This window comes from Hoplias malabaricus, chromosome 13, assembly GCF_029633855.1.
Source record: "Hoplias malabaricus isolate fHopMal1 chromosome 13, fHopMal1.hap1, whole genome shotgun sequence".
Taxonomy (NCBI): Eukaryota; Metazoa; Chordata; class Actinopteri; order Characiformes; family Erythrinidae; genus Hoplias; species Hoplias malabaricus.
This window is the reverse complement of record NC_089812.1, coordinates 15639631-15664502: the sequence shown is the minus strand read 5'-3', so window position 1 is coordinate 15664502 and position 24872 is coordinate 15639631. Positions and strand designations below refer to the sequence as shown.

Below are 24872 nucleotides of genomic sequence, written 5' to 3'. Positions count from 1 at the left end.
ACTTTACAGGAGAAGAAAAATGCATATTAAAGTCAACGTAAGTCAGTGTAAAAAGATTTCCATACATGATGTGGTAAATTAAACATCCACAAAAATGTAGATGCATTTTTTTTAGACAGTGACGATTTGTTTTTAAATCAAGGGCAATAATGAGAAGCTGAACGCAATTAGCTGCAGTAACAAAGAAAGTCATGTTCTACAGAGTAGTTTCTCTGTTTATCAGGCTGCACTGCTTATGTTGTAGAGAGATAATAGAAACAGCAGAGGTTGAAACTTTCAAAAACTTGGTAAAAAAAACAGATGAATTTTTCTTATAGTATGGTTTTATGTCAACAGAAGAGTTACATGTTGCTAGCCCTCTGTGTGTAATGTGTGTAATCATGCTCTGTAATTCCAGGATCAGACTACATGCTTTAAGCCCGAATTTAGCCTTATATTGATGTATCTGACAAATTGTATACGACAAACTGAACATGAGCGTCGGGGACAAGGAACGGTTCTGTAGTGTGACATAATCAAAGATGTGCCACCTGAGATGCCCCACGACTCCCCAAAGAAATATCTAGCACGTTTGAATAGTTTTGATAAGCTATCCAAAAATGAAAAAAGAAAAAAAAGCCATTATCAAATTTATTAATCACATCAAACACAGGCCCTTAACTTGTCTTTGTTTGAACAGCTTTACACAGATTGAAAGTAGATAACAGACACTTTCTGATACACTCTGAGGTTAAGTGGCAATTGAAGGGGAAATTTTTTGAGGTTTAATGAAAGAGATCAGCTGCCTTTTTAGAAAAACAGCCACCTCTGGTTTCAGACTAGTAAAAACGGGCTTTAACTTGCACAGATAAGTTTGCCATTGCAGGTGAGAAAGACAGCTGTCTTGAAGATGGAAGACAAATTATCTGCATTTTAAGCCAAACAGCAAAGGCACATTTACTTTTACCACCCAAAATTAGCAAACATGTGTTCCAAGGGAGTTCATAATGTATTTTAAGATATGACTTTGATTTTCATGGACTGTAGTAAAAGTCTCTGTTCAGATTCTGTTTATTCAGTACTATTATCTGATTGGTTCATGGTGTGCTTCTGGTATTTGTTGATACAGCATGAGATTTATACATTCAGTCTGTGCAATGTAGCCAGGGGGTTTCTTGCTCTCCTCTAAGAGTTTTATAGTGCTGTTTTTGTAGTGCTGAACACACAGTAACAATGACAATCTCTTTTCTCCCTATTACAGCTCATTGAACCATCACAATATATTTAAAGCTGTAATTTTAAGGTAAAAAATATGGAAGCAAATCTGTCTCATCAGACTTTGAAATAATATCTACCACATTTGAATTTGTACCACTGATTTTATTTTGCACTGAAATTATGCATCTGAATTTTGTTGCTTTTGATTTTATTTGGAATAATTTTATCATCTTCAGGACATCAACTAACACCGTGTCTCTAACAACGTGTGTGTGTGTGTCATCGTGGACACACAAATGAGAGGAAAATGTCCACCTCGTTCTGGATCACTACTCGAGGTGGGTGAATGTCGTCCGGTGAATAGTGACATGAGGTCATTTGCCACACGTCAACAATAACAACCGGCAGCTCCTCAAACATTTTCCTCATGGCGCAGTCCAGTTGCCATGACAACCAATCGCTGCCATATACGTCTTTGTATCCTGTGTTGGCAGATTTAATCAGCACCAGGGTCTGTGGCGCCCTCTGTAGGAGGGCGAGGATGGAGCTGCGGATTCCAGAGAGCCTCTTCAGGTATGTGGTAAGCGGGTAGGTGGTGAAATGAGCCCAGATGGTGAAGACCACCACTGAATGAGGACCCCCAGCCAGAGTGTCCAGCTCATTGGCGATGTAATGCAGGTCCGCCTTGGGGGTCAGGGAGGTACGTAATGGAAGACCGTGAGCTCTCCACACCATCCGAATGTTGTTCTCAATCTCCACTGCCTCAAAAGGCCCAGACTTGGACGAAGTGAACAGGTTGAGTGGCTTTAGTGCTACAGGAAGACAGAGAGAAATTTTGATGATACGTGAGATATGAGGGTGCTCTGATTACACTGTGTAGGAGTCATTTTAAACCACCTCCTCTCAACGCTCTGGCTCTTTAATGTATACCTTTCAGCATGTCCTAATCTAAGTGTGTCATGTTTCCATGTTGCTGTAAGTTACTGAGTCAGAATGAGTGAGAGGAGTTACTTGGCCTTAGCTCTGCTTTAGTCCATGCAGCTCTGGGATAAAGATCTGGTCATAGGAAGCTCAGTGGACCAAGCAAAAACAGCGACAATTAAAACAGAGAAATAAAAGGACTGAGCAAATAGGCAAAAGCACAAGTTGAGAAATAAGTGAATGTGCAAGAAATGTGAGAATGAGCGCTGAGAGATAAAAGAACCAAGGAAAAATAGCAAAAACAAGAGTGGAGAAATAAGTCAACCAAACAAATGTGGTGAAAACGCATGCGGAGTGTGCAAAATCACTACTCACAATAGTTCTGAAAACAGGGCTGCCTTTGAAGCAGAACAAATGTAATTTGTTTACAGCCAACTATGATTTAAGAATGATTTAAAAAAAAAAAAAAAGGACTAAGCCCCAGTCACGCAAACTCACATCTGTGGATGATTTGACACATTGTGGAAACCAATACAGACACAGGGAGAACACACCACATTCTTCACAGATGGAGCCCCAAAGAGAGATTGTGTGGCAGCGACACTACCTGCAGCACTATCATACCCTGCTGCAGCCTTATTATTTATTATTATTGAGACGTATTTTTCAGTTTTGTACTTTAATTTGCTAAATTATTTACTATCAATGAGGTTAATTTATACTGAAATTTAGAGGTTAAAACAGCTAATCTGCTTTAGACTGCAATGGGTGTGCCTTGAAAAAGTTGAATCCAGTAATACCATAAACTGTGTACCACTCAGATTGTGGTTTCAACTGGAATTATAGTTGTTGAGACTGGTGCACTGAATCACTGTTTTTGTGTCAGTGTGTACTCAGACAAAAGCCAAGCTATTAATTATACCAACCAGAACCCTCACTTTGCTCTCAGACCAGCCCGTATTCACCATGGTATGGACTTCTGTTGCTATTTTAGCAGTACATTCATGTTGTGACTACCCAGTTCCACCAAATCCCAAAGGTACTCTATTTGATCTAAATCTGGTGAGTGGCAAAGACTTTTAAAATACACTGAACTGAATGCTATATTATGCTTTGAGAAAGGCACATTGCTTGCTAGACAAATACTCATCATAATAGAGTTCCATAACATTTCTCATGTACTTGAAAATTGTACTGGTATATTTAATATTATGTATAGTGTAATATATATATATTGTGTACCAAGAAAACAAGATTACACCCATACTACACTGTCAGAAACAAATGTATAACAGTTCTGTTTCAGTGATATAGTCCAGGTCAAACAAAGGAGGCTGGATTGTGACATCACCAGAAAGTTCTCATCTGCCTCAAGGCACTGACATGACTGTAAGTTAAATAAAACTATGTTTGCTTAGTAATATTTTCCTGCAAAAAAACATGTTATTTTAAATTTTATTACAACTGACATATCTGTAGTGCGTCAGCTTAAACACTCAAAGGTCAACTTTAAACATTTAAATTTCAACTGGGATTAAAAATAAATATATTACAGTATAGAGACAAATGTTTTACACTTTTGAAGCTCTATTTTTCATCGTGTCTTGTTTATTTTCTCCTTGCTGCCGTACATGCACAGAGAATTGTGGTTAACTGAGGGCCATGAAGAATATTTGAACAACTTTCTTTTAGGTGAAACAGCCACAGGCTGCATTCCAAACCCAAGGCTGTGGCCGAGACTGGATGCATTTCTCGGCTGCAGCCTATGCTTTGGAATGCAGCTTGTAGCTGTTTCTCAGTAGCATCTTAATTTCTGCATCTTCACACACCAAGCGTAAGCTGCAACAATCAGTGTGTTGTGCAGAAAAAATAATTGACTGTCTGCCCCTCTTCCTCAAAACATTTTGCTCATCTTGGGCAGGGATGATAATGGCAGACTCCTCACAAACCAGCAACCCTTTGTTCAGACTGAAAGCTCTGAAGTCTCTGAATAGTGATTAACTCCATAGCTTCTTCCCTCAGGCCTTCGACCTCATAAACAAGGATCCCTCTAACATCCCACCAAACAAAAAACTATTTCATATTTAGCTCTCATCTTCCTTCCTTGATCTGCTGCACATGCATTTTACACACACACACACACACACACTCTCGTATAATATAATATTACATCTAAACTTAGCACAAAAAGTAAGGAAATTTGTGTTTCGTAGATTATTTCTTTGTTGTAACAATGCTTCTTGGCAATAGAGATTTCCGTTTTAAATGGCGCCACATTTGTAAGGAACATGCATTTGTGGGATGAGGAGTAGAGCTATGTGGGTTGCACCCATGAAAAAATTGCCAAATCCTCTCTACCAATGCCAAACAGCTTATTCTGCCATTGACTCGTTTGGTGTTTGGTGGTGGACTGAATGATTGAAATTTGAAGAAACAATACGTATTGGCTAATGCTGGTCACACACTGCTGTGGGATGGCTTCCCATTCTTTACCCAGCATTCGTTTCAAGTCAGCCATCGTGGTTGTGTGGGTCACTCTGGCACTAACAGCTCGCCCAAGCTGAACCCACAAGTATTCAATGGGGTTGAGGTCAGGACACTGATGGGCCATTCAATCCTCTTCACTCCTGAATTCTGGAGGTAGTCTCTGACAAACCCCGCTTTGTGGGGGCGAGTGTTCTCATCTTGGAGGATAGAGTTCGGTCCCACACTGTGGAGATATGGGATTGCCACTGGTTGCAGAATTTCATCTTCATATCTCTCTGCATTGAGATTGCCTCCAATGATGATAAGCCTCGTTTTTTCCAGTGAGGGAGATGCTACCCCACACCATCACACTGCCTCCACCATCTGTGCAGCAATCAGCATTGCATTCTCCGCATCTTCTCCACACTTTGATTCTTTGACACTTTGACACTTTGATCCAACTACCGTAGGCAGAATCTGGACTCATAGCTGAACATAACATTCCATGTTCAGGTTCCGGTGCACGTATTGCTGGCACAAACAGTCCTGACGGTGAAGGGCAGTCATGGCAGCTCGATGAGACCAGAGATTGGCTGCATGCAGTCTGTTACTTTCCAGTGGTATAAGATAGCCAAGAAGCATTGTTACAACAAAGAAATAATCTACCAAATACTTACACTAATATTTATAGTTGTCCTGTACTTATCCTCATTTACACATTTTTTAATTGCTGCTCATTACTGTCCTGAATTTTATGTTTAATTTGTACTTCTTTTTATACTATTTCATTTTTATGGAAGCCAGTTTCCGCCACATAAATTATTTTAAAAAAAGGCACCAATTTTTATTTTTCATTAATATGCAAGTTGCTATCTCAATATTTTGAGATACTAAGTCAATATATTGAGATACTAACTCATTATTTTGAGATACTAAGTCAATATATTGAGATGCTAGGTCATTATTTTCAGATACTAAGTCAATATATTGAGATGGTAACTCATTATTTTGAGATACTAAGTCAATATTTTGAGATACTAACTCATTATTTTCAGATATTACGTCAATATATTGAGATAGTATCTCATTATTTTGAGACAGTATCTCATTATTTTGAGACAGTATCTCATTATTTTAGATAATAAGTCAATATACAGAGATAGTATAGAATCTCAATATATTTAATTAGTATTTCAAAATAATGAGATCCAATCTCAATATTTTGACATATTATCTTAAACTAATGAGATAGTATCACAATATCACAATACAGTTATATACTTAGTATCTCAAAACATTGAGAAGGCAAATTGCATATTAATGAAAAATAACAATGGGTCCCTTTTTTGTGTTATTTTATGTGGCAGAAACAGGCTTCCATACATGTCGAGACCTCCAAAAAAAAAATTCCCTGTACAGCAGATACTTGATTAATTAAAATATTAGATTCATATTGTATTTTTAGTTGTCCAGTTTAGCTGACTTTAGCAGTGGATTCTCACCCTTGGCTGACCAGTGTGTAACTTGATAAAGTTTCTGCTGTTGTAGCCCATCCACCTCATGATTCAATATAAGGTGTGCTCAGAGAGATGGGTTATATAAAGTACTGTAGCCCTTTCCGGAATTTGAAGAAGTCTAGCCATTCTCCTCTGACTTCTAACAGCAAAAAGGTCAACTGCTCAGTGGATATGTGTGTGATCTCACTATTGTGTTTAGAATTTCATGAATTTGGAAGCTTCTGAACCTTTTCGAGCAGAAGTAACAGTCACATTTTTCATAAAACATTAACTGAACACTTTCTCGTGTTTGAATTTATTTCCTGTATTCACTGCAGGCAAATGACTGGCTGATTATTTGAATGAATGACCAGGGGTAACACATATGTGTCATAAAATAGCAAAAAATGCATAAAATAGTAATTATTAAAATGAACATGTGTTTGTGTGTGTGCATGAAACGTACTCGGGACAGTTTCTAACAGGTACTCATACCACTGTCTTAGTGTGGAGTCCCCCATCATCAGAATCTGTTTGTCTTTCAGACATGCTGCAATCTGCTGTGCTGAGCGGAATGGCTGGACATTGCACATCAACGACGTCCACCTATCATTCAGATAGAAACCAGCTGGTGAGGGTGTGTGCAGTCCTGGGACACAGGTTAGATTCGTACCTACATACACACACACACATACACATACATGTGCATGTTTAAAGTAGGACAGTGAGTGTAACGTTTCTTTCTTTGGCCATGTTCACATTTTACACTAATTCCTAAGCGTGTATCTAAGGGTAGATACAGATAAAAGCATATATTTGGGCTTCTTCAAATAAAAATTATGCTCTAAAACAGGGGTCTTGAACTACTGGCCAAGGACAGCTTCATACAGCATGTCTCATTTTATCATTTACTATTAAATCCTTGTTTTATTATTATGACATTTTTTTTCCTGTGGCAATGTATTTAACATTCAGTAGTATACTCTTTAGTGACCAATCTCTGTTGGTTTCCTATCAAATATCTGAAGTAATATAATGTGTACCAATCACTTTTCTGTAGCGAATAATTGTATTTCAAAATTACACTAAAATGGTAGGGACTCACTCACCTAAGGCCAGGTCACGAGGAGACACCAACACTGTAATAGCTCCAGGTAAATAAACATTACTGAAGTTGCTGAGGACAGAAGAAGGGCAGAGAAAATTTTGGTATAATGAGTTATTATAGATATAAATTGTTGAGGAATAGTATTCACTGGCATTCACACCTACGGACACTTTTGAGTCACCAATCCACCTACACATAAGTTTAATAGTTTAATAATGAATAAAATATTTAGAATCATCCTAGCCCTGTGAAGGACTGGCGCCCCCTCCAGGGTGTATTCCCCGCCTTGCGCACAATGATTCCAGGTAGGCTCTGGACCCACCGCGACCCTGAATTGGATAAGCGGTTGCAGATAATGAATGAATGAATGAATCATCCTAAAATCACCCCCTAATATGGCGCCCTGATTGAAGAACTAAAAGACATTAGCAGTTGTATGTGACAAACTGAAACAAGACATGGCCTCAACCACAGTGTTTTCTGTTGAAAGAATGGAAATAGTTATGACATTTCTTCAAGAAGGCTGAACAACACACAGCATGGTAAAAAGAAGGGTTTCCTAGTTAGTTGTGTGTAGAATTTGCTGCAAACAAACAACATGGGAAGGTTATTATTAAAGGGAACATATGGGTAGAGCAAGGAATATATCAGAGCATCAGGACACAAAACTCAATGCAATAAGCCTTGATTTTAGAAAATCCCCAACAAACAAGGAGTCTGTGTTTCTTACAGAGCAGTGAGATATCAGCAAGAATGTTCAGCTACAATGTGGCTTGTCTCTGATTGGTTTATTTGCTACAAAGTAAAAGACCTAGGTGTATATAAAAGTGTGGTGATCCCATAAATTGTGGTTGTGGTTACCTATGTAACAGATTGGACTCCAGTGCGGTCAGCTGAGCCTGGTACCCTCCCATATCGTGGTCCACCCAGGCTGAACATGGCAGGTTTTGGGGTTTACGGCAAAGCCACAATTCTCCAGTAATGGGATTCTTGTATTCGCAGCAGCATGGAGACGTTAGCAACCTCACACTCCTTTGGACATTACAGACCATCTTCTCCTGCTGACCATTCCCTTTGAACACACCCACGAAATACACCTTGTCTGGTTCCTGTTCCCTGTGCTTAAGTATCACCTGCAATTACAGTTACAAAAACAGCTGAAATCAGCAACAATTCAAGTTCATTCATAAAAGCAGCATCCATATAAACACAGTGTCTGTGATCGTGTGGGGGTGTATTATTGCAGATGGCATAAGTAATTGTAACATCTGTGAAGGCACTGTTAATGCTGAAATATATATTCCAGTTTCGGAGCGGCAAGCTGCCATCCAGACAACGTCTTTTTCAGCAAAGGCTTTTATTGAACGCTCAGTGGTAGTACAAAAATGACAAAAAGTATTTTCTTCCATCCCCAAATGATGTTAAATGTTGTTAAAAAGAAAGATAATGGAGTGTATTTAATTGAAATGTGTTGCATTCAATCAGGAACCAGCTTATATCAAAAACAACAGCAAAAAACATTACATTTTAAATAAATACATAAACTATATTTTAATCAAGAAATGTATTTCTACAAATGGTTGGAGGAGCACCAGACCACACACCTCTACACTCTCACTGGAGTGTATCATCCGTACTGCGACTTTAGCTTGACCTGCCCACAGCAGTTTGAAGATAGCAGTGTAGGTGCCATTACCATGGTCGACCACCTCTCCGAACACACTGGCTTTCAGCTCATCATTAAACAGTCTTGTTTGGAAGAAATCTCCACCATGGGTTTTTAGATTCCCCTGACCATCTCTCGCTGTTATGAGCACGGTGATAACGTCCCCCACACTGTAGTTTTCCTGAGGGTTCTGCAAAGTGTATGAACTCTTGTAAGGGCTTGTCGCCTGATTGACTGAAGTCACAGCAGTTGGAGGGGCCTGCCACCTCAGTGCCTTTTCTATAGACTGGAGTTCTTCAGCTGAGATGAAGATGTTGGGAAACTGGGAAGTAGGTGTAGGAGTAGACAGGTTTTTGTCGTTGCTGTTCATCAGTCTGGAAAATGTAGTGTCTGGGTTGCAAGCATTGTTCATTTTAGTCCCAAGCAGTCGTGGCTGCAACAGAAGATGAACAGAGCATGCTGTTTAATGTGGTTATACATGACATGGAGGCATAAGGTAACATTGAAAGATCTCTATCAGCCAAGAACTGAGCCAGGTGCTACTACACAAGATACTGCACCACACCCAATGAAAAACACCCAACATAATACTCAGGAGATTAGAAGGATTTTTGTTGTGAACATTATTAAAGGCAAAACACAATATTCCGGCTGCCTGAATTCCAGTGAGAAACACTGTTTCTATTCAATGTGAGGCTGTTTTATCCTGCAATTTGTCAGCTAATGTGAACTCCCAAGTATTTTGCCAGAAATGGGATGTGGGAAATGGGTTGGGCTGAGGTATTATGGGAAAGTGCCATGTTCATTCAAGCTGCTTGAACCTCCTTGTGGATTTCTGATGTCAGAATTACACAGTACAGAGAGCTATAGAGAAGGGCACATTCACGTTTTATACAAAATAAGCTATCACATGTTATGCTTTTACAGAATAATAGGAAAAATGACTATAAAGAGTGAAAAAAAAAAGATTCAGTACTGCAGTCTGACTGGCTGAGTTGTCTTTGAAGATTGTCTTTGTCGTCAGTAGACAAGAGACAGACATAACTAGAGGAAGATATAAATCTAAGATGATATATTTTTTTACATTGCCTAACACTAAAAGCTACATACACACTTAAAGCTGATGGTTCTACAAGGGTTCTTTGTTAAAGAAATGGTTCTAGAATCCTGAACACTTGAAGAAACTCTTTCATTATTAAAATATTCTTTGCATCCTGAAGTGGTTCTTCAGACTGATGGAGAATGTGCTATTGATGACCCTATATAGCACCTTTCAGAGAAGGGTTCTATATGACACCAAAAAGGGTTCGAATATTGTTACAATGTCAAGCTTTTTTAAAAGGTGCTGTAAAGCAAATTCTCTATCAGTCTGATGGATGCAAAGAAACCTTTAATCATAATAAATGCTTCTTCAAGCGTTCAGGCTCCTATATAGAGCCACTGTCTTAAATAAAGAACCCCATCATTTTTAAGTGTGTAGTGTGGTAGAAGAACTATTGTTTTTCAGTAAATATTAACATACGTTATAAACATTAACTTTTAAATCATATTGTTGCTCTTTAGGGCGGCACGGTGGCGCAGCAGGTAGTGTCGCAGTCACACAGCTCCAGGGGCCTGGAGGTTGTGGGTTCGATTCCAGCTCCGGGTGACCCTCTGTGAGGAGTTGGTGTGTTCTCCCCGTGTCCGCATGGGTTTCCTTCGGGTGCTCTGGTTTCCTCCCACAGTCCAAAAACACACGTTGCAGGTGGATTGGCGACTCGAAAGTGTCCGTGAGTGTGTGAGTGAATGTGTGTGTGTCTGTGTTGCCCTGTGAAGGACTGGCGTCCCCTCCAGGGTGTATTCCCGCCTTGCGCCCGATGATTCCAGGTAGGCTCTGGACCCCCCGCGACCCTAAATTGGATAAGCGGTTACAGATAATGGATGGATGGATGGATGTTGCTCTTTAGAGTGGAATAAAGGTGGAAAAAAAATTAATTAATCACAGTTATACTCAGTACCAGTTTATTAGATTTGCCTAGTACTTCACTGTATCATTACGACATCATATTGTGACAGTGACTTTAGTACTTTACTTTGGGTTTAGTACTTACCCAAAAATAGCAGCAGAAGAGAATGCTCACAATACCGATGATAACTTTGCATTGCAATTTGTACATTTTCCAGAGCTGTTGGAGAGGACACATTATTACAACACTTTATTATTCAGAGTTATAATAATAATCAGCAAAAATAATTTCAAAAGCATTGAAGAGATACAGTGTAGTAGATTAGGAGTGATCCTAAATAATATATACTTTATGTGACTTTTTCTTTATATACTTTTTCATGTGACAGTGCAAATTATCAGGAAGTGAGAACACACTGGTGGAACAGCACAATGGATAACACTTTTAGAAACTCATGCGATAAAAATAACAGTCCATGGACAAGACTCCTAACAGAGACTCACATTGCCCACATTTGTAACGTGCTTAGTTTTGTGTTCTGTTTTTGTTCCTTGTTTGTGCTCCTCTTGTCATGTGACTGTTTCCCCCTGTCTTGTGTATGCTTCCTGCTTGTTCCCTGGTCATGTGATACCATTCCCTTGTGTTTCTAGTGTCATGTGTCTTAATTAGTACCAAGAAACCAGGTGTTTCTTGTTGGTGTGTGTGATGAGATCAGTGAATTGGACCCATCACCAAGAATGGAATATACATTAAGGAATGTATATTGGTATTATTACTTACCTTGTGTTTCCTAGGGGAATGGCAGTGAACTTCTTGTCTCTCTTTGTGCTAGCGGAAGGGCCCACGGTGAGGTATAGAGAGGGGGAGGGAAGAGCTGGATTCAGGAACCTGTGAAAGGGAAAAAGCAAATAAGTAAAACTATTAACAAACTATGTACATAGATAAACACTTACCAGTGAAGCTGGAATGAGATGTGCGGGGGATATCTGTTAATGGTTATATTGAAGGGAATAAATATCTTCCTGGGAGCAACTTTCTTACCCCTTTGCCAGAGTTGGGTTAGTCCAATTAAGAGAGGGGTGGGGCTAAGTTCCTAAAAGGAGGGGGATTTGGCTGCAGTAGCCAGGTGAAGGTAGAGGACACGCGCTCTTTTTATTTTCTTTTCTTTTCATTTCTTTTCTTAACATTTCTTTTCGGGTACCTCTCTTATTGTGACGTCATCACGTGTGCTACGGTTGAATAAATTCTCACGGAAAGAGTTATTTTGAGTCCTGCCTGCTCCTTGCTGAGTGAACCCACATTTCTTCATCCGTACCCTCCACACTACAGTTTTAACATCCGTTCCACAGTGTTGTCTTTATATAGTCCTTGTCAGAGTTTCTTGTCTGTGAGTCATTGTGTGTTGGTGTTGGTGTTGAGCTCTCATGTTTAGATTCCTTGTTTAGTGTTTAGATGTGTTTAGTGTTTAGCATTGAGCCTTGTTTTATATTTAGTGTTTAGCTCTGTTTATAATTTAGCCTAGTCCTTTGTGTTTAGCTCCTTAGCCTCTGTATTTAGCCCTTTTGTTTATTTCCTTAGTTTCTGTGTTTTGCCCTCTTGTTTAGCTTCCCTTTGTCTAGTTACCTTTTGTTTCTTGTTAATAAAATCTCCTGCATATACCTCCATCCCTTACTCCTACACCCCATCATTATTACAACATTTTCTTACAAAGCTTTGGCCCTCTAACAACAACAACAACATTAAGTGTGTTGAGTTTTAGGAAGCGTAGGGTGACCAGACGTCCTCTTTTACCCGGACATGTCCTCTTTTTTAGACTTAAATGTCCGGGCGGAATTTCAGAAACGTCCGGGATTTTGTGTTCTTGAGCTTACATAGAACTTCGAGAAGCGTTTCGTTCACAAACTAGTCCCGCCCTCCCCTACTCCGTTTGGTTCGCTTGAGTGAGAAGGGGAAGTGGTGAAGTAGCCTAAAATTTTCTGATTTGACGGTTTGACTGTAGAGCTACCGTTATTGGTCGATAACCTTGTTTGTAAACATTTAATTGGTCAGTCTGCACGTCAGTAGTCCTTGTTTACGTCAGGCAAAGCTCATGTATCTACCCTCATCTCGAGCAGCTATGCCAAAATGTAAATGTAAGTTCTCGGATGAATTAAAAAAGAAATTCCCATATTTTGTGTAGCAAATGAAGGTGTAAAGGACCTAAAAGCACACATAGGTTCAGCTAAGCATACAACAGCAGTGAGGGGTGGAGACGTGTCCTCTTTTTCACCATCTGAGATCTGGTCACCCTAAGGAAGCACATTCTTTCAGATTCAAATCCTCAGTCCTGATGCTTGGCTGAAGGTACACTGAACTCAGCTTCTGATGAGGGTCTTCTGACTCCTGGAGACTGCACAAGTTACTCTTTCTGCAACTCAAAGAAAGAAACACCATCCCCAAAGACTGACGCTTCATCTGGGCATTTCCTTCCACTATAAACCAAAGCAGGATTTTAATACACTTTGTTATCCTGGAGGACTAAACCTTTGATATATTGACATAGGGAACATATTTTGAGATTCTGTGATGTTTACAGAAATAGAATGAATTATTAGAATGAAATTACTCCGTTTACACTCTGTTGTTTTTAATCAGGCTGCTTTCATGTTCTTACATACATCTTGTCTTATTCTATTCCATTTATGTATCTCTTGCTACAATACTTCTGCTTCTACTACATTACTACTATCAGATAAATATCTACTTCTAGGAATGTGAACTCCAATTCTAAATCCTGGGAGTCATATGCTACATGATTCTTACATAGTAGCCAATCAGAGTCTCAAGGATGGTCGCAGTCAACTGAATACTAATATGAATCACCTGTTTTTAGACTATTTATACTGTTTGTTTGTTTTTACCCTTTGCAATTTGTTGCCCTCCCGTAGAGCCTTTCTAAGTGGTTTGTGATTGGATGTATTCATGTTATCGGACTTGGACTTTGTATTGTTGACTTTGTTTTTGGATTTGCCCTCTGGGTTCTATGCCTGTGTGTTTACTTGTTTTTTCGACTATTGGTTGTTCTCCAGATATTTACTTCTGGTCTAGCCCTGAAAATAAACTGTCTTGCTTCACTCTGTGTCCATTTCACACTTGAATCCTTACAACTGCTCACAGATAATGAGAAAGTATTAATATTGCTATTAATTAATGGTTGCCTGGTGTTTACCAACAAGTGTGGGTTCAGAGCCTACCTGGAGTCATTGAGCACAAGGCAGGAACACACCCTAGAGGGGGCGCCAGTCCTTCACAGGGCAACACACACACTCAGTCACATATACGGACACGTTTTGAGTCGCCAATCCACCTATCAATGTGTGTTTTTGGACTGTGGGAGGAAACAGGAGCACCTTTGCACTTATTTCTTTGCTGTTTCGTGGCCTTTCCTGCATCACCAGGTTCATACACAGGACACAGATGTGTTAACAGCTTAGGATAGAAAGAAAGAAGAACAAGAAGTAGGGTTGAAAATACACCAGGGGAAACTGAGCCTCCACCTTTAAGCCAGCTGTGGCAGTGAGCACACACACGCACACACACATATACACACATTGTTTTATGGGGCACCTTGGTCCTGGAGGAACGCTATTTTGTTGCACTGTGTACTGTAAACACTGTATACTGTTGAAATGACAATAAACTTCTTGAACTTGAACTTCAACTTGAACTTGAACACTACTGGTTTATTTTACCATATATGGACATTACCTCAGTCATTTTGCTGACCTCAATGTTGTCCACTGGGTTTATTGCATGTTTGTTTACATAATAATGAGTTTCTCCATGATTTCCCCTACCTTTAAACCACAGCTGCCATGGTGTTGTGCTCAGTGATATGCTGTAAGTGTTTAAGGATTCAATATCCTGTTTTTACATTCTGTTCAGCTCCTGGAGGCCCAAATAAGCACAGATCTGTAATAAGTAATGACTCCCTTAACGGGTAAAGAATGGACAATAATAATTGATGCTATTGGACGATGTGAGATGCAGAAACACTGTCTGTACACCTCACTGTAACTGTCTATTAAAAGACATGTCAGAAACAAAACAGAACCATTTAAAAAAAAATGTCAGTGTAACAAATGTTGCATAATGTAATTAAGGAATATTAGAGTAAATGATGGCTAATGCCATGTGCGGATCATGGTTGGTCCACTGACGACCCCGGAAGGGAGCAGCTGAAAGACGAAAAAGAAGAAGAGTAAATGATGGCTAATGAAGACTTAATCTCCATGTCTTTCATACAATTAGTTATGGTTAGAATCAAATTACAGAAAGCCCTTTCATGTGATCGTCATTAACTCCAAATACATTAGAGTAAACACAAAAGAGTCCAGGATGTTTGATATGCATATATAAATATTACTCAGTCAAAGATAAGCTTCCCATCATTATTAACTCCAAATACATTGTTAACACAAAAGAGTCCAGGATGTTTGATATGCATATATAAATATTACTCATTCAAAGAAAAGCTTCCCACTTCTCTTTAGGCTAATGAAGTTTTTAAAATATTTTTCACCACAAAGACAAAAGAAAGTCTGCCATTTTTGTTTATATTGGCTCCACATTAGCTTTAAAAAATTGCTTGTATAAAATGCCCTAATGTTGCTACAGAGCTAAAAGCTTGACTGAGACAATAAAGGATTGTAGAAGCAGTTGTTGTTGCTTTTGGTGTTTCCTGACCTAGTACATTATGTTCAACACCGCACCCCCCCACACACACACATGCCAACAGAAAACCACACCAACACCCCCTTCCCCCCAACCCCAACAAAACCCTTCCAACACCACCACCCCAGCACGAAAGAAAAAAATATGGTCTCACTCCAAGCAACTTAAAAACTTGTGAGCCCTGGTCTGGAGCCTACCAAACCTCAAACTGTGAAATAGAACAACCCAGTCTGTTTTTGTAGTCTCACTAAATCCAAAGTCATGGGATAATACATCTTGCTCTCCTCTTGTGCTGCATCCCTATGCAGAGTGCTGACACTTTCTTCTCTGAGTTTCCAATCACAGATCTGGACCAGTGTTAATGTGAAAACGCAAAGACCATATTAAACTGAACATAATGAACAGAAGAGAATATTGATTGAATGTTTCAAGAATAAGAAGTGAGAAAAAAACAACCAAGTGAAAACTACAGTTTCTGTCTCTCGCTATTCACTGCTGTCACCACAGCCATGGAGAGCATGATGCTAGTGGTTCCCCCTTTTCAAGACACCTGCTTATCTCTATTATGATATGAGAGACTGGCTTTAGAGCAACACACTTCATCCATTGTAAGCCCTTGTGTCTTTTCTCAGACTTTGATAATCATCCCATATATGACGAACACTGATGATGATGAAAAACACTTTAAATCTGTAAGACTGAAGTTATCATACTGTCATACTGTATGTTTACTCAAGTCAAATCAGCTGGGATCAACTTCCATTGTTTTAGACAAGAAATATCATTTGGTTGCATCAATTAATATTTTATTATATTAGTGTGGTAGAAATACTCCTTGGATCACCACCTTAACGTGGTGGAGGGGTTTGCGTGCCTGCGTGAGCCTAGGAGCTATGTTGTCGGGGGCAATAGCCCCTGGTAGGGTCTCCCAAGGCAAATTGGTCCTAGGTGATGGGCAGGACAAAGAGTGATCCATAAAGACACGAATGAAAAAGATAATAATGAGGACACAGCCTCCCTTGCCCGGAGCAGGGTTACCGGGGCCTCACCCTGGAGCCAGGCCTGGGGGAGGGGCTCCTTGGCGAGCGCCTGGTGGCCGGACTTTCACCTATGGGCTTAGCCCGAAGGGGATACATGGGTCCACTCTCCCATGGGCCCACCACCTGTGGGAGAGGTAGTAATCCGGGTCTGGTGCATTGTGGATCGGGTGGTGGTCGGGGTCGGGGGCCCTGGCGTTCCGATCCTCGGTTACTGAAACTGGCTTTTGGAACATGGAACGTAACCTCTCTGGTGGGAAAAGAGCCTGAGCTGGTGCGCGAGGTTGAGAGGTACCGACTAGATATAGTTGGGCTCACCTCGACACACAGTATGGGCTCTGGAACCAATCTCCTCGAGAGGGGCTGGATGCTCTTTCACTCTGGAGTTGCCCAGGGTGAGAGGCGTAAGGCAGGTGTGGGCTTACTCATAGCCCCCCGGCTTAGCGCCTGTATGTTGGGGTTTACCCCAGTGGACGAGGGGGTAATTTCCCTGCGCCTTCGGGTTGGGGAAAGGGCTCTGACTGTTGTTTGTGCTTATGCACCGAACAGCAGTTCAGAGTACCATGCCTTCTTGGGGACCCTAGAGGGAGTGCTGGAGAACACTCATTCTGGGGACTCCATTGTTCTGCTGGGGGACTTCAACACTCACGTGGGTAATGACAGTGAGACCTGGAGGGGCGTGATTGGGAGGAACGGCCCCGCTGATCTGAACCCGAGTGGTGTTCAGTTATTGGATTTCTGTGCTCGTCACAGTTTGTCCATTACGAACACCATGTTCGAACATAAGGGTGTCCACAAGTACACCTGGCATCAGGACACCCTAGGCCGCATTTCGATGATCGATTTTATAGTCGTATCATCTGACCTGCAGCCATATGTTCTGGACACTCGGGTGAAGAGAGGCGCTGAGCTGTCAACTGATCACCACCTTGTGGTGTGTTGGATCAGATGGCGGGGGAGGATGCCGGACAGACCTGGCAGGCCCAAACGTGTGCTGAGGGTTTGCTGGGAACGTTTGGCAGAGGAACCTGTCAGAAAGATCTTCAACTCCCACATCCAGCAGAGCTTCGACTGCATCCCAGGGGAGGCCGGTGACATTGAGTCCGAGTGGGCCATGTTCCGGACCTCCATTGTTGAGGCGGCTGAACGGAGCTGTGGCTGCAAGGTTGTCGGTGCCTGTCGGGGTGGCAATCCCCGCACTCGGTGGTGGACACCCCGGTTGAGGGGGGTTGTCAAGCTGAAGAAAGAGTCCTATCGAGCCTGGTTGGCTCAGGGGACTCCGGAGGCAGCCGACAGGTACCGAGGAGCCAAGCGGCTCGCAGCCTCGGCAGTCGCTGAGGCAAAAACTCGGGTGTGGGAGGAGTTCGGTGAGAACATGGAAAACGACTTTCGGTCGGCTCCGAGAAGTTTCTGGCAAACCGTCAGGCGACTCAGGAGGGGAAAGCAGTTTTCCACCAACACTGTATATGGTGGGGGTGGGGAACTGTTGACCTCGACTGGGGACGTCACCAGACGGTGGAAGGAATACTTCGAGGATCTTCTCAATCCCACCAGCACGTCTTCCGCAGAGGAAGCAGAGCTTGGGGATCCCGGGGGGGGGGCTCGTCTATCACTGGGGCTGAAGTGGCCAAGGTGGTAGTGAAACTCCTTGGCGGTAGGGCCCCGGGGGTGGATGAGGTTCACCCCGGGTTCCTCAAGGCTCTGGATGTTGTGGGGCTGTCCTGGTTGACACGTCTTTGCAACATCGCGTGGACATCGGGGGCAGTGCCTCTGGACTGGCAGACTGGGGTGGTGGTTCCCCTTTTTAAAAAGGGGGATCAGAGGGTGTGTTCCAACTATAGGGGGATCACACTCCTCAGCCTCCCCGGTAAGGTCTATGCGGGGGTACTGGAGAAGAGAGTCCGACTGATAGTTGAACCTCGGATCCAGGAGGAACAATGCGGATTCCACCCCGGTCGTGGAACACAGGACCAGCTCTTTACCCTCGCTAGGATCCTGGAGGGTGCATGGGTGTTTGCTCAACCAGTCTACATGTGTTTTTTGGATCTGGAGAAGGCATTCGACCGTGTCCCTCGGGGTATTCTGTGGGGGGTGCTCAGGGAGTATGGGGTACTGGGCTCTTTGTTACGAGCTATCCAGTCCCTGTACAAACAGAGCAGGAGTCTGGTTCGTATGGCTGGCAGTAAGTCCGACTGGTTTCCAGTCGGAGTTGGACTCCGTCAGGGCTGCCCGTTGTTACCGGTTCTGTGCACAATTTTTATGGACAGAATTTCTCGGCGTAGCCAAGTGGCGGAGGGTGTCCGGTTTGGTGGTCTCAGGATCCCATGTCTGCTTTTTGCAGATGATGTGGTCTTGTTGGCTTCATCGAGCCGGGACCTCCAGCTCTTGCTGGACCAGTTTGCAGCCGAGTGTGAAGCGGTAGGGATGAGGATCAGTACCTCCAAGTCCGAGTCCATGGTACTCAGTCGGAAAAGGGTGGAGTGCTCTCTCCAGGTTGGAAGTGAGATCCTGCCTCAAGTGGAGGAGTTTAAATACCTCGGGGTCTTGTTCACGAGTGAGGGAAAGATGGAGTGTGAGATTGACAGGCGGATCGGTGCAGCGTCAGCAGTAATGCGGGCTCTGTACCGGTCCGTTGTGGTGAAGAAAGAGCTGAGCAGAAAAGCAAAGCTCTCGATTTACCGTTCAATCTACGTCCCAACCCTCACCTATGGTCACGAGCTTTGGGTAGTGACTGAAAGAACGAGATCGCGGGTACAAGCGGCTGAAATGAGTTTTCTCCGCAGGATGTCTGGACTCTCCCTTAGAGACAGGGTTAGGAGCTCGGACATCCGGGAGAGACTCGGAGTGGAGCCGCTGCTCCTCCACGTCGAGAGGAGCCAGTTGAGGTGGTTCGGGCATCTGGTTCGGATGCCTCCTGGATGCCTTCCTGGAGAGGTGTTCCGGGCATGTCCAACGGGGAGGAGGCCCCGGGGCAGACCAAGAACACGCTGGAGAGACTATATGTCTCGACTGGCCTGGGAACGCCTCGGTATACCCCCGGAGGAGCTGGCGTCGGTGGCTGGGGAGAGGGAGGTCTGGGTTTCTTTGCTCCGACTGCTTCCCCCGCGACCCGGACCCGGATAAGCGGTGGATAATGGATGGATGGATGGATGGTAGAAATAAGTCGTACTGTCAAATATTTTTCTGCAAATTGCTAGAGTTGTCAATGCTATTCTTGTATTTTTTTGTTTTTTTCTGAAATGACGGCATGGTGGCGCAGCAGGTAGTGTCGCAGTCACACAGCTCCAGGGGCCTGGAGGTTGTGGGTTCGATTCCTGCTCCGGGTGACTGTCTGTGAGGAGTTGGTGTGTTCTCCCCGCATCCGTGTGGGTTTCCTCCAGGTGCTCCGGTTTCCTCCCACAGTCCAAAAACACACGTTGCAGGTGGATTGGCGACTCAAAAGTGTCCGTAGGTGTGTGTGTCTGTGTTGCCCTGTGAAGGACTGGCGCCCCCTCCAGGGTGTATTCCCGCCTTGTGCCCAATGATTCCAGGTAGGCTCTGGACCCACCGCGACCCTGAATTGGATAAGCAGTTAAAGATAATGTATGAATGAATGAATGAAATGAAGTGTAGTAAAACTTTGAGAAGTTCCACAGATTGGACACTCTTTCTGCACAACATCTCCTTTGTTTGAACAGCTGGGTAGAACTAATTACTTCTGTTCCACAGCGGAAGTATAATGATTATGTTGATATTAGACAAGTTTCTGTTAACTTCTTGAAGAAAGATTGACAAGTGTGTATTGCTTTACAATTAAAAAACATAAAGGTTTTAAAAATACATATAATTTATTTTTCATGGATTACATCACTTATTCCATCCATTCAGCCACTATCTGTAAGCGCTTATCCAGTTCAGGGTCACGGTGGGTCCAGAGCCTACATGGAATCATTGGGCACAAGGCGGGAACACACCTTGGAGGGGGCGCCAGTCCTTCACAGGGCAACACACACATTCACTCCCGTCTACGGACACTTTTGTGTCGCCAATCCACCTACCAATATGTGTTTTTGGACTGTGGGAAGAAATAGGAGCACCCGGAGGAAACCCACGCAGACACAGAGAGAACACACCACACTCCTCACAGACAGTCACCTGGAGGAAACCCACACAGACACGGGGAGAACACACCAAACTCCTCACAGACAGTCACCCGGAGCGGGAATCCTACCCACAACCTAGGGCGGCACAGTGGTGCAGCAGGTAGTGTCGCAGTCACACAGCTCCAGGGACCTGGAGGTTGTGGGTTTGAGTCCTGCTCCGGGTGACTGTCTGTGAGAAGTTTGGCGCTCTCTGTTTCTCCTCCTTGCTCTCTCGGCCATAAAATGTCCGTACCAGGAATACTGAGCAAGATTCTTCTTGTAGCTAGGCAATCATCCTGTTAGCTATGTGCCGTTTAGTGTTACCCATTTCTCGTGAGAGTCCCTGCCCCATGATTCAGAGGTTGCTTAGTGCAGTAAACCAGGAAAGGACCCGGCGTAGCCTCAACAGAGGCTGTATTCTCTCTATTACAGCTACTACATAATGTTCCTTTAAGGAGTTGCTTGGCTATTCTCTAGCAATTTTAAATCATGAGCAATTTGTGGCATAAAAAGCAGCTTCAAAACAACTTTCTCATCACTGGTTGTTAGTGGTTAGGATCTTAGCCAAATCAATGTCTCCATGTCCAAGAATAATCTTATATATAAACATAATAAATCTAATTAGTCACCCCTGACTAAAATGAAATGAGGTTAGAGCAGTTATGCTGGCTTGTTTGATGATGGATACGCTGGTTTTTGCATAAACCAAAATGTGTTTGTATCATGCGGCATGATCTGTTAGAAGAGAAAATATGACATGCTGTTCATATAGAGTTCAATTATTTTCATAAACATTTAACTTCCCTGTCATAAGAACAATAAAAAACATGCATGGTGAGACTGTGAATGAGTTATTACTATTAATAATGTCCATTATACTTCACCCCCCCCCCCCCACACACACACACCATGACTACGCTTATTGCCTCTGTGCAGATTTATATACCAAAGCAGCTTCAGTTAATTTATACATGCACATGATGTGTATTTAACATAAAAATGTTATGTTCTCAGACAATTCTGTAACTTTAGTATTACTGTGTGGTGCAGAATTACTGTAGATTGAATCAAAACATAAAGTTTGTTCACTGATATCACAATCTTATTCCATACTTGGTTTCTCATACTTTTTGTATCTTAGACTACGCGCTGCTCTGAGAGCATATGGGGTTCCTTGGGATGCTCCTCTGGAAACACATCCACTTCTGGATCTTTTGAAATTCAGTTCCTCTTCTCGTGGATTAGTTTCTAAGATATACATTCATTCATTATCTGTAAGCGCTTATCCAATTCAGGGTCGCGGTGGGTCCAGAGCCTACCTGGAATCATTGGGTGCAAGGCAGGAATACACCCTGGAGGGGGCACCAGTCCTTCACAGGGCAACACAGACAAACACACATTCACTCACACACTCACACCTACGGACACTTATGAGTCGCCAATCCACCTACCAACATGTGTTTTTGGACTGTGGGAGGAAACCAACGTGGACGCGGGGAGAACACATCAACTCCTCACAGACAGTCACCCGGAGCAGGAATCTAACCCACAACCTCCAGGCCCCTGGAGCTGTGTGACTGTGACACTACCTGCTGTGCCACCGTGCCACCCCTAAGATATACAGTACAAAAAACTTGGTGTGGCGAGAGTTTGGAGCTATGATTTGTCTATAAATGAAGAGGCATTGGATTGGAACCAGGTGTGGAGTAATATATTTGCTTCCTCCAAGTATTTTGCTCACCAATTATTCACTATAAATTTGCCCATTCATTGCCCAGATATTATATTACCCCATACCATGCATTCCGGATTAATCTGTCTTCTAATAACTTATGCCACCGATGCTCATTGGGGACTATTGGCACATTCATGCATGTTTTCTGGCAGTGTCCTCCGAGTGCGCAACTTTGGAAAACAGCTGTTACTTTGTTATCTTCCTTGTTAGGTCAAGATTTTCCCTGTTCTCCAGCTTGGTGATGATTCCACTATTAATGTAAACTTTTGTGAAAAGAAAATAATTATGGCTGCCTGTACCGCGGTCAAGAAAACTTCGCGATGAGTCTGTGGTATGTTTAAACTCTGTTTTGCATTATTATTTGGATGTACTTCTACTGGAGCGAGCCACTGCTAGGCTACATCATGCTAAGGCTACAACGGTTGAGAGATGGTCTGAAGCTATTGCTTTTGTTAAAGACAAACTGGCTGACTTGTGAAATTGTATGCAGTGTATTATATAGTTTCACCTCTTTGCTTTCTCCCTCACATGTGCGTCTGTTTCTTTTTTTGTGTGTGTGTGTTGTTCATTCATTATCTGTAAGCGCTTATCCAGTTCAGGGTCGCGGTGGGTCCAGAGCCTACCTGGAATCATTGGGCGCAAGGCGGGAATACACCCTGGAGGGGGCGCCAGTCCTTCACAGGGCAACGTAGACACACACACACACACACACACACATTTTGTACCCTTTAAGTTGATATTGCAACAAGGGAATGTGCAGGTAAGACATATAGCTTCCTCCCTCAGTGTACCACAAACTCATGTCACCACAACCTCAATGTATGCCCTGCATGTTAGTGTTTTCTATATTTACTGGAACTGAAAATAAGAGCACAGTAACACTTCACCTGAAGTCATTTCCCCACCACCCACCCTGCACAATACATTCAGATTTCATACCTGCACATCTAATGTCCATATTTAATAATAAGATAAACATCTGCATATTTCAGACGTAGTGTGCATAATGTTTTTTTTTTTTAATATTTTGTGAATTTACTACACATGTTTCTTTACTCACCAGTGATGTGATGTGATGTGATCATGCCAATAAACCTGATTTGGCATGAATTTGTAAAGAAAATCATGTCAATTCCTATCAATTCAACATAAAATCATAAGCTAAGTTTTTCAGTGCACCCACCCTCTTTCAAAACAAAAAAACCCCAAAAAACATTTTTTTAGAATAGTATTGTGATATTAACATACATTAAATTTAGCAAATACATTACTTCGTTGAAAAAATAAGTAAATTAAAAAAGACTTTTGCTCTCTGATTTCAAATGACGTCCTAGTTAACAATATTACACTAATGAATGTACTGCTAGTGGTAGTGTTCAGTGTGTGACCGTGTAGTGCGCTGTTAAGTGATTTGGGATGTAGTTCCCACGATAATTCACTGCAGTTTTATTCTACAGACTCCACAGGACTGTGGAGGTTTCGGAAGGGAACCTATGAGTGAATTCCGAGGATAAATAAACTCCGGTTTGGAGCTAGATAGAGCGTCTGATAGCGAAGACGGTGACAGGAAAACCGCGGAGGAATACTATAGTGTCATGACCTGACCACCGCTTTTCTGTCTCTCGGCTAGAGAACACAGCCGGAGGTACTGTATAAAATAACCACTTCATCTCATTGTTGGTGGTATTTTAGGAACTTATATATGGATGTGTGCATCTGCACAAGTTTGGGAAAACTTTTGTACGCTATATGTCTCATACGACGTAAATATGTCCAATTAAACCGATGTCAACAATAAATTAAATAATAATAAAAAAACTACACTTCGCTCCATATAAAACAACAACTATATCAATCGGGAACCCACAAATACCCAATATTACAGTAAAATATGAAACATGTCTAGAGCAGGAGTGAGAAAGTGGAACAGGGCTCAGCTACTAAAATAATGACCCTGTAACATGACATTTCTCTCTGCTGCCAAATAGGAATGTTTTATAAAAATTAAACAATATATAGCAGCAAAACAACAACCTGACGCATGAAGACATTATAAATATATATCTCTGGGAATATAGAGCTAATTCCTGTAATATGAGGGAAATGTAGTATGCTTTTGCTGTTTTTTTATGTTAAATATCCTCCCCCCTTATACTGGTGTTATACGGTGAAAAAAGTACTTTATATTATGGTTATTCATGTTTAGTTATGCCCAATATTCATGTCAGTACAAAGTATTGGTAACCACCGAAGTCAATGTTTTAATAGATACTGTGTAGTATCTGAATTACTACAATAATTACTACATTAACTAGGAAATTATATGGAAAAAGTCCAAATGCATTCAAATAGTGTATAGCCCTTGGACACTTACAATGTCTTCTCATTTAAACAGCTTCAAAAGAACCAAATAATACTCACACTTTTAAGTTCCTTCAGCCGTTCACTTGGTCGTTTGAGGTGCTG

At 42.1% G+C, this 24872-nt stretch overlaps 1 protein-coding gene and 1 long non-coding RNA gene across 6 annotated transcripts; one reads left to right on the top strand and one right to left on the bottom strand.

Moving 5' to 3' along the window:
* Positions 1 to 474: 474 nt before the first annotated feature.
* On the bottom strand, positions 475 to 24872 carry LOC136664607 (NXPE family member 3-like). 5 transcript variants are annotated; one of them, XM_066641887.1, is made up of 8 exons: positions 24828 to 24872; positions 11581 to 11688; positions 10945 to 11019; positions 8793 to 9287; positions 8050 to 8321; positions 7190 to 7257; positions 6547 to 6753; positions 475 to 2009 (listed from the first exon to the last, which is right to left on the bottom strand). In XM_066641887.1, the coding sequence occupies exons 3-8, from the start codon at positions 11008 to 11010 to the stop codon at positions 1477 to 1479; spliced, it is 1641 nt and encodes a 546-aa protein (XP_066497984.1). In that variant the 5' UTR covers positions 11011 to 11019; positions 11581 to 11688; positions 24828 to 24872; the 3' UTR covers positions 475 to 1476. The 5 variants fall into 5 exon arrangements, with proteins under 5 accessions (XP_066497984.1, XP_066497985.1, XP_066497986.1 ...); XM_066641888.1 differs by lacking the exon at positions 24828 to 24872 and adding an exon at positions 23467 to 23507; XM_066641889.1 differs by lacking the exon at positions 24828 to 24872 and adding an exon at positions 13032 to 14754.
* LOC136664608 (uncharacterized) lies at positions 2027 to 23194 on the top strand. The gene is made up of 3 exons (XR_010795168.1): positions 2027 to 3507; positions 6626 to 6740; positions 21813 to 23194. It is a non-coding gene; the product is annotated as an uncharacterized lncRNA (long non-coding RNA).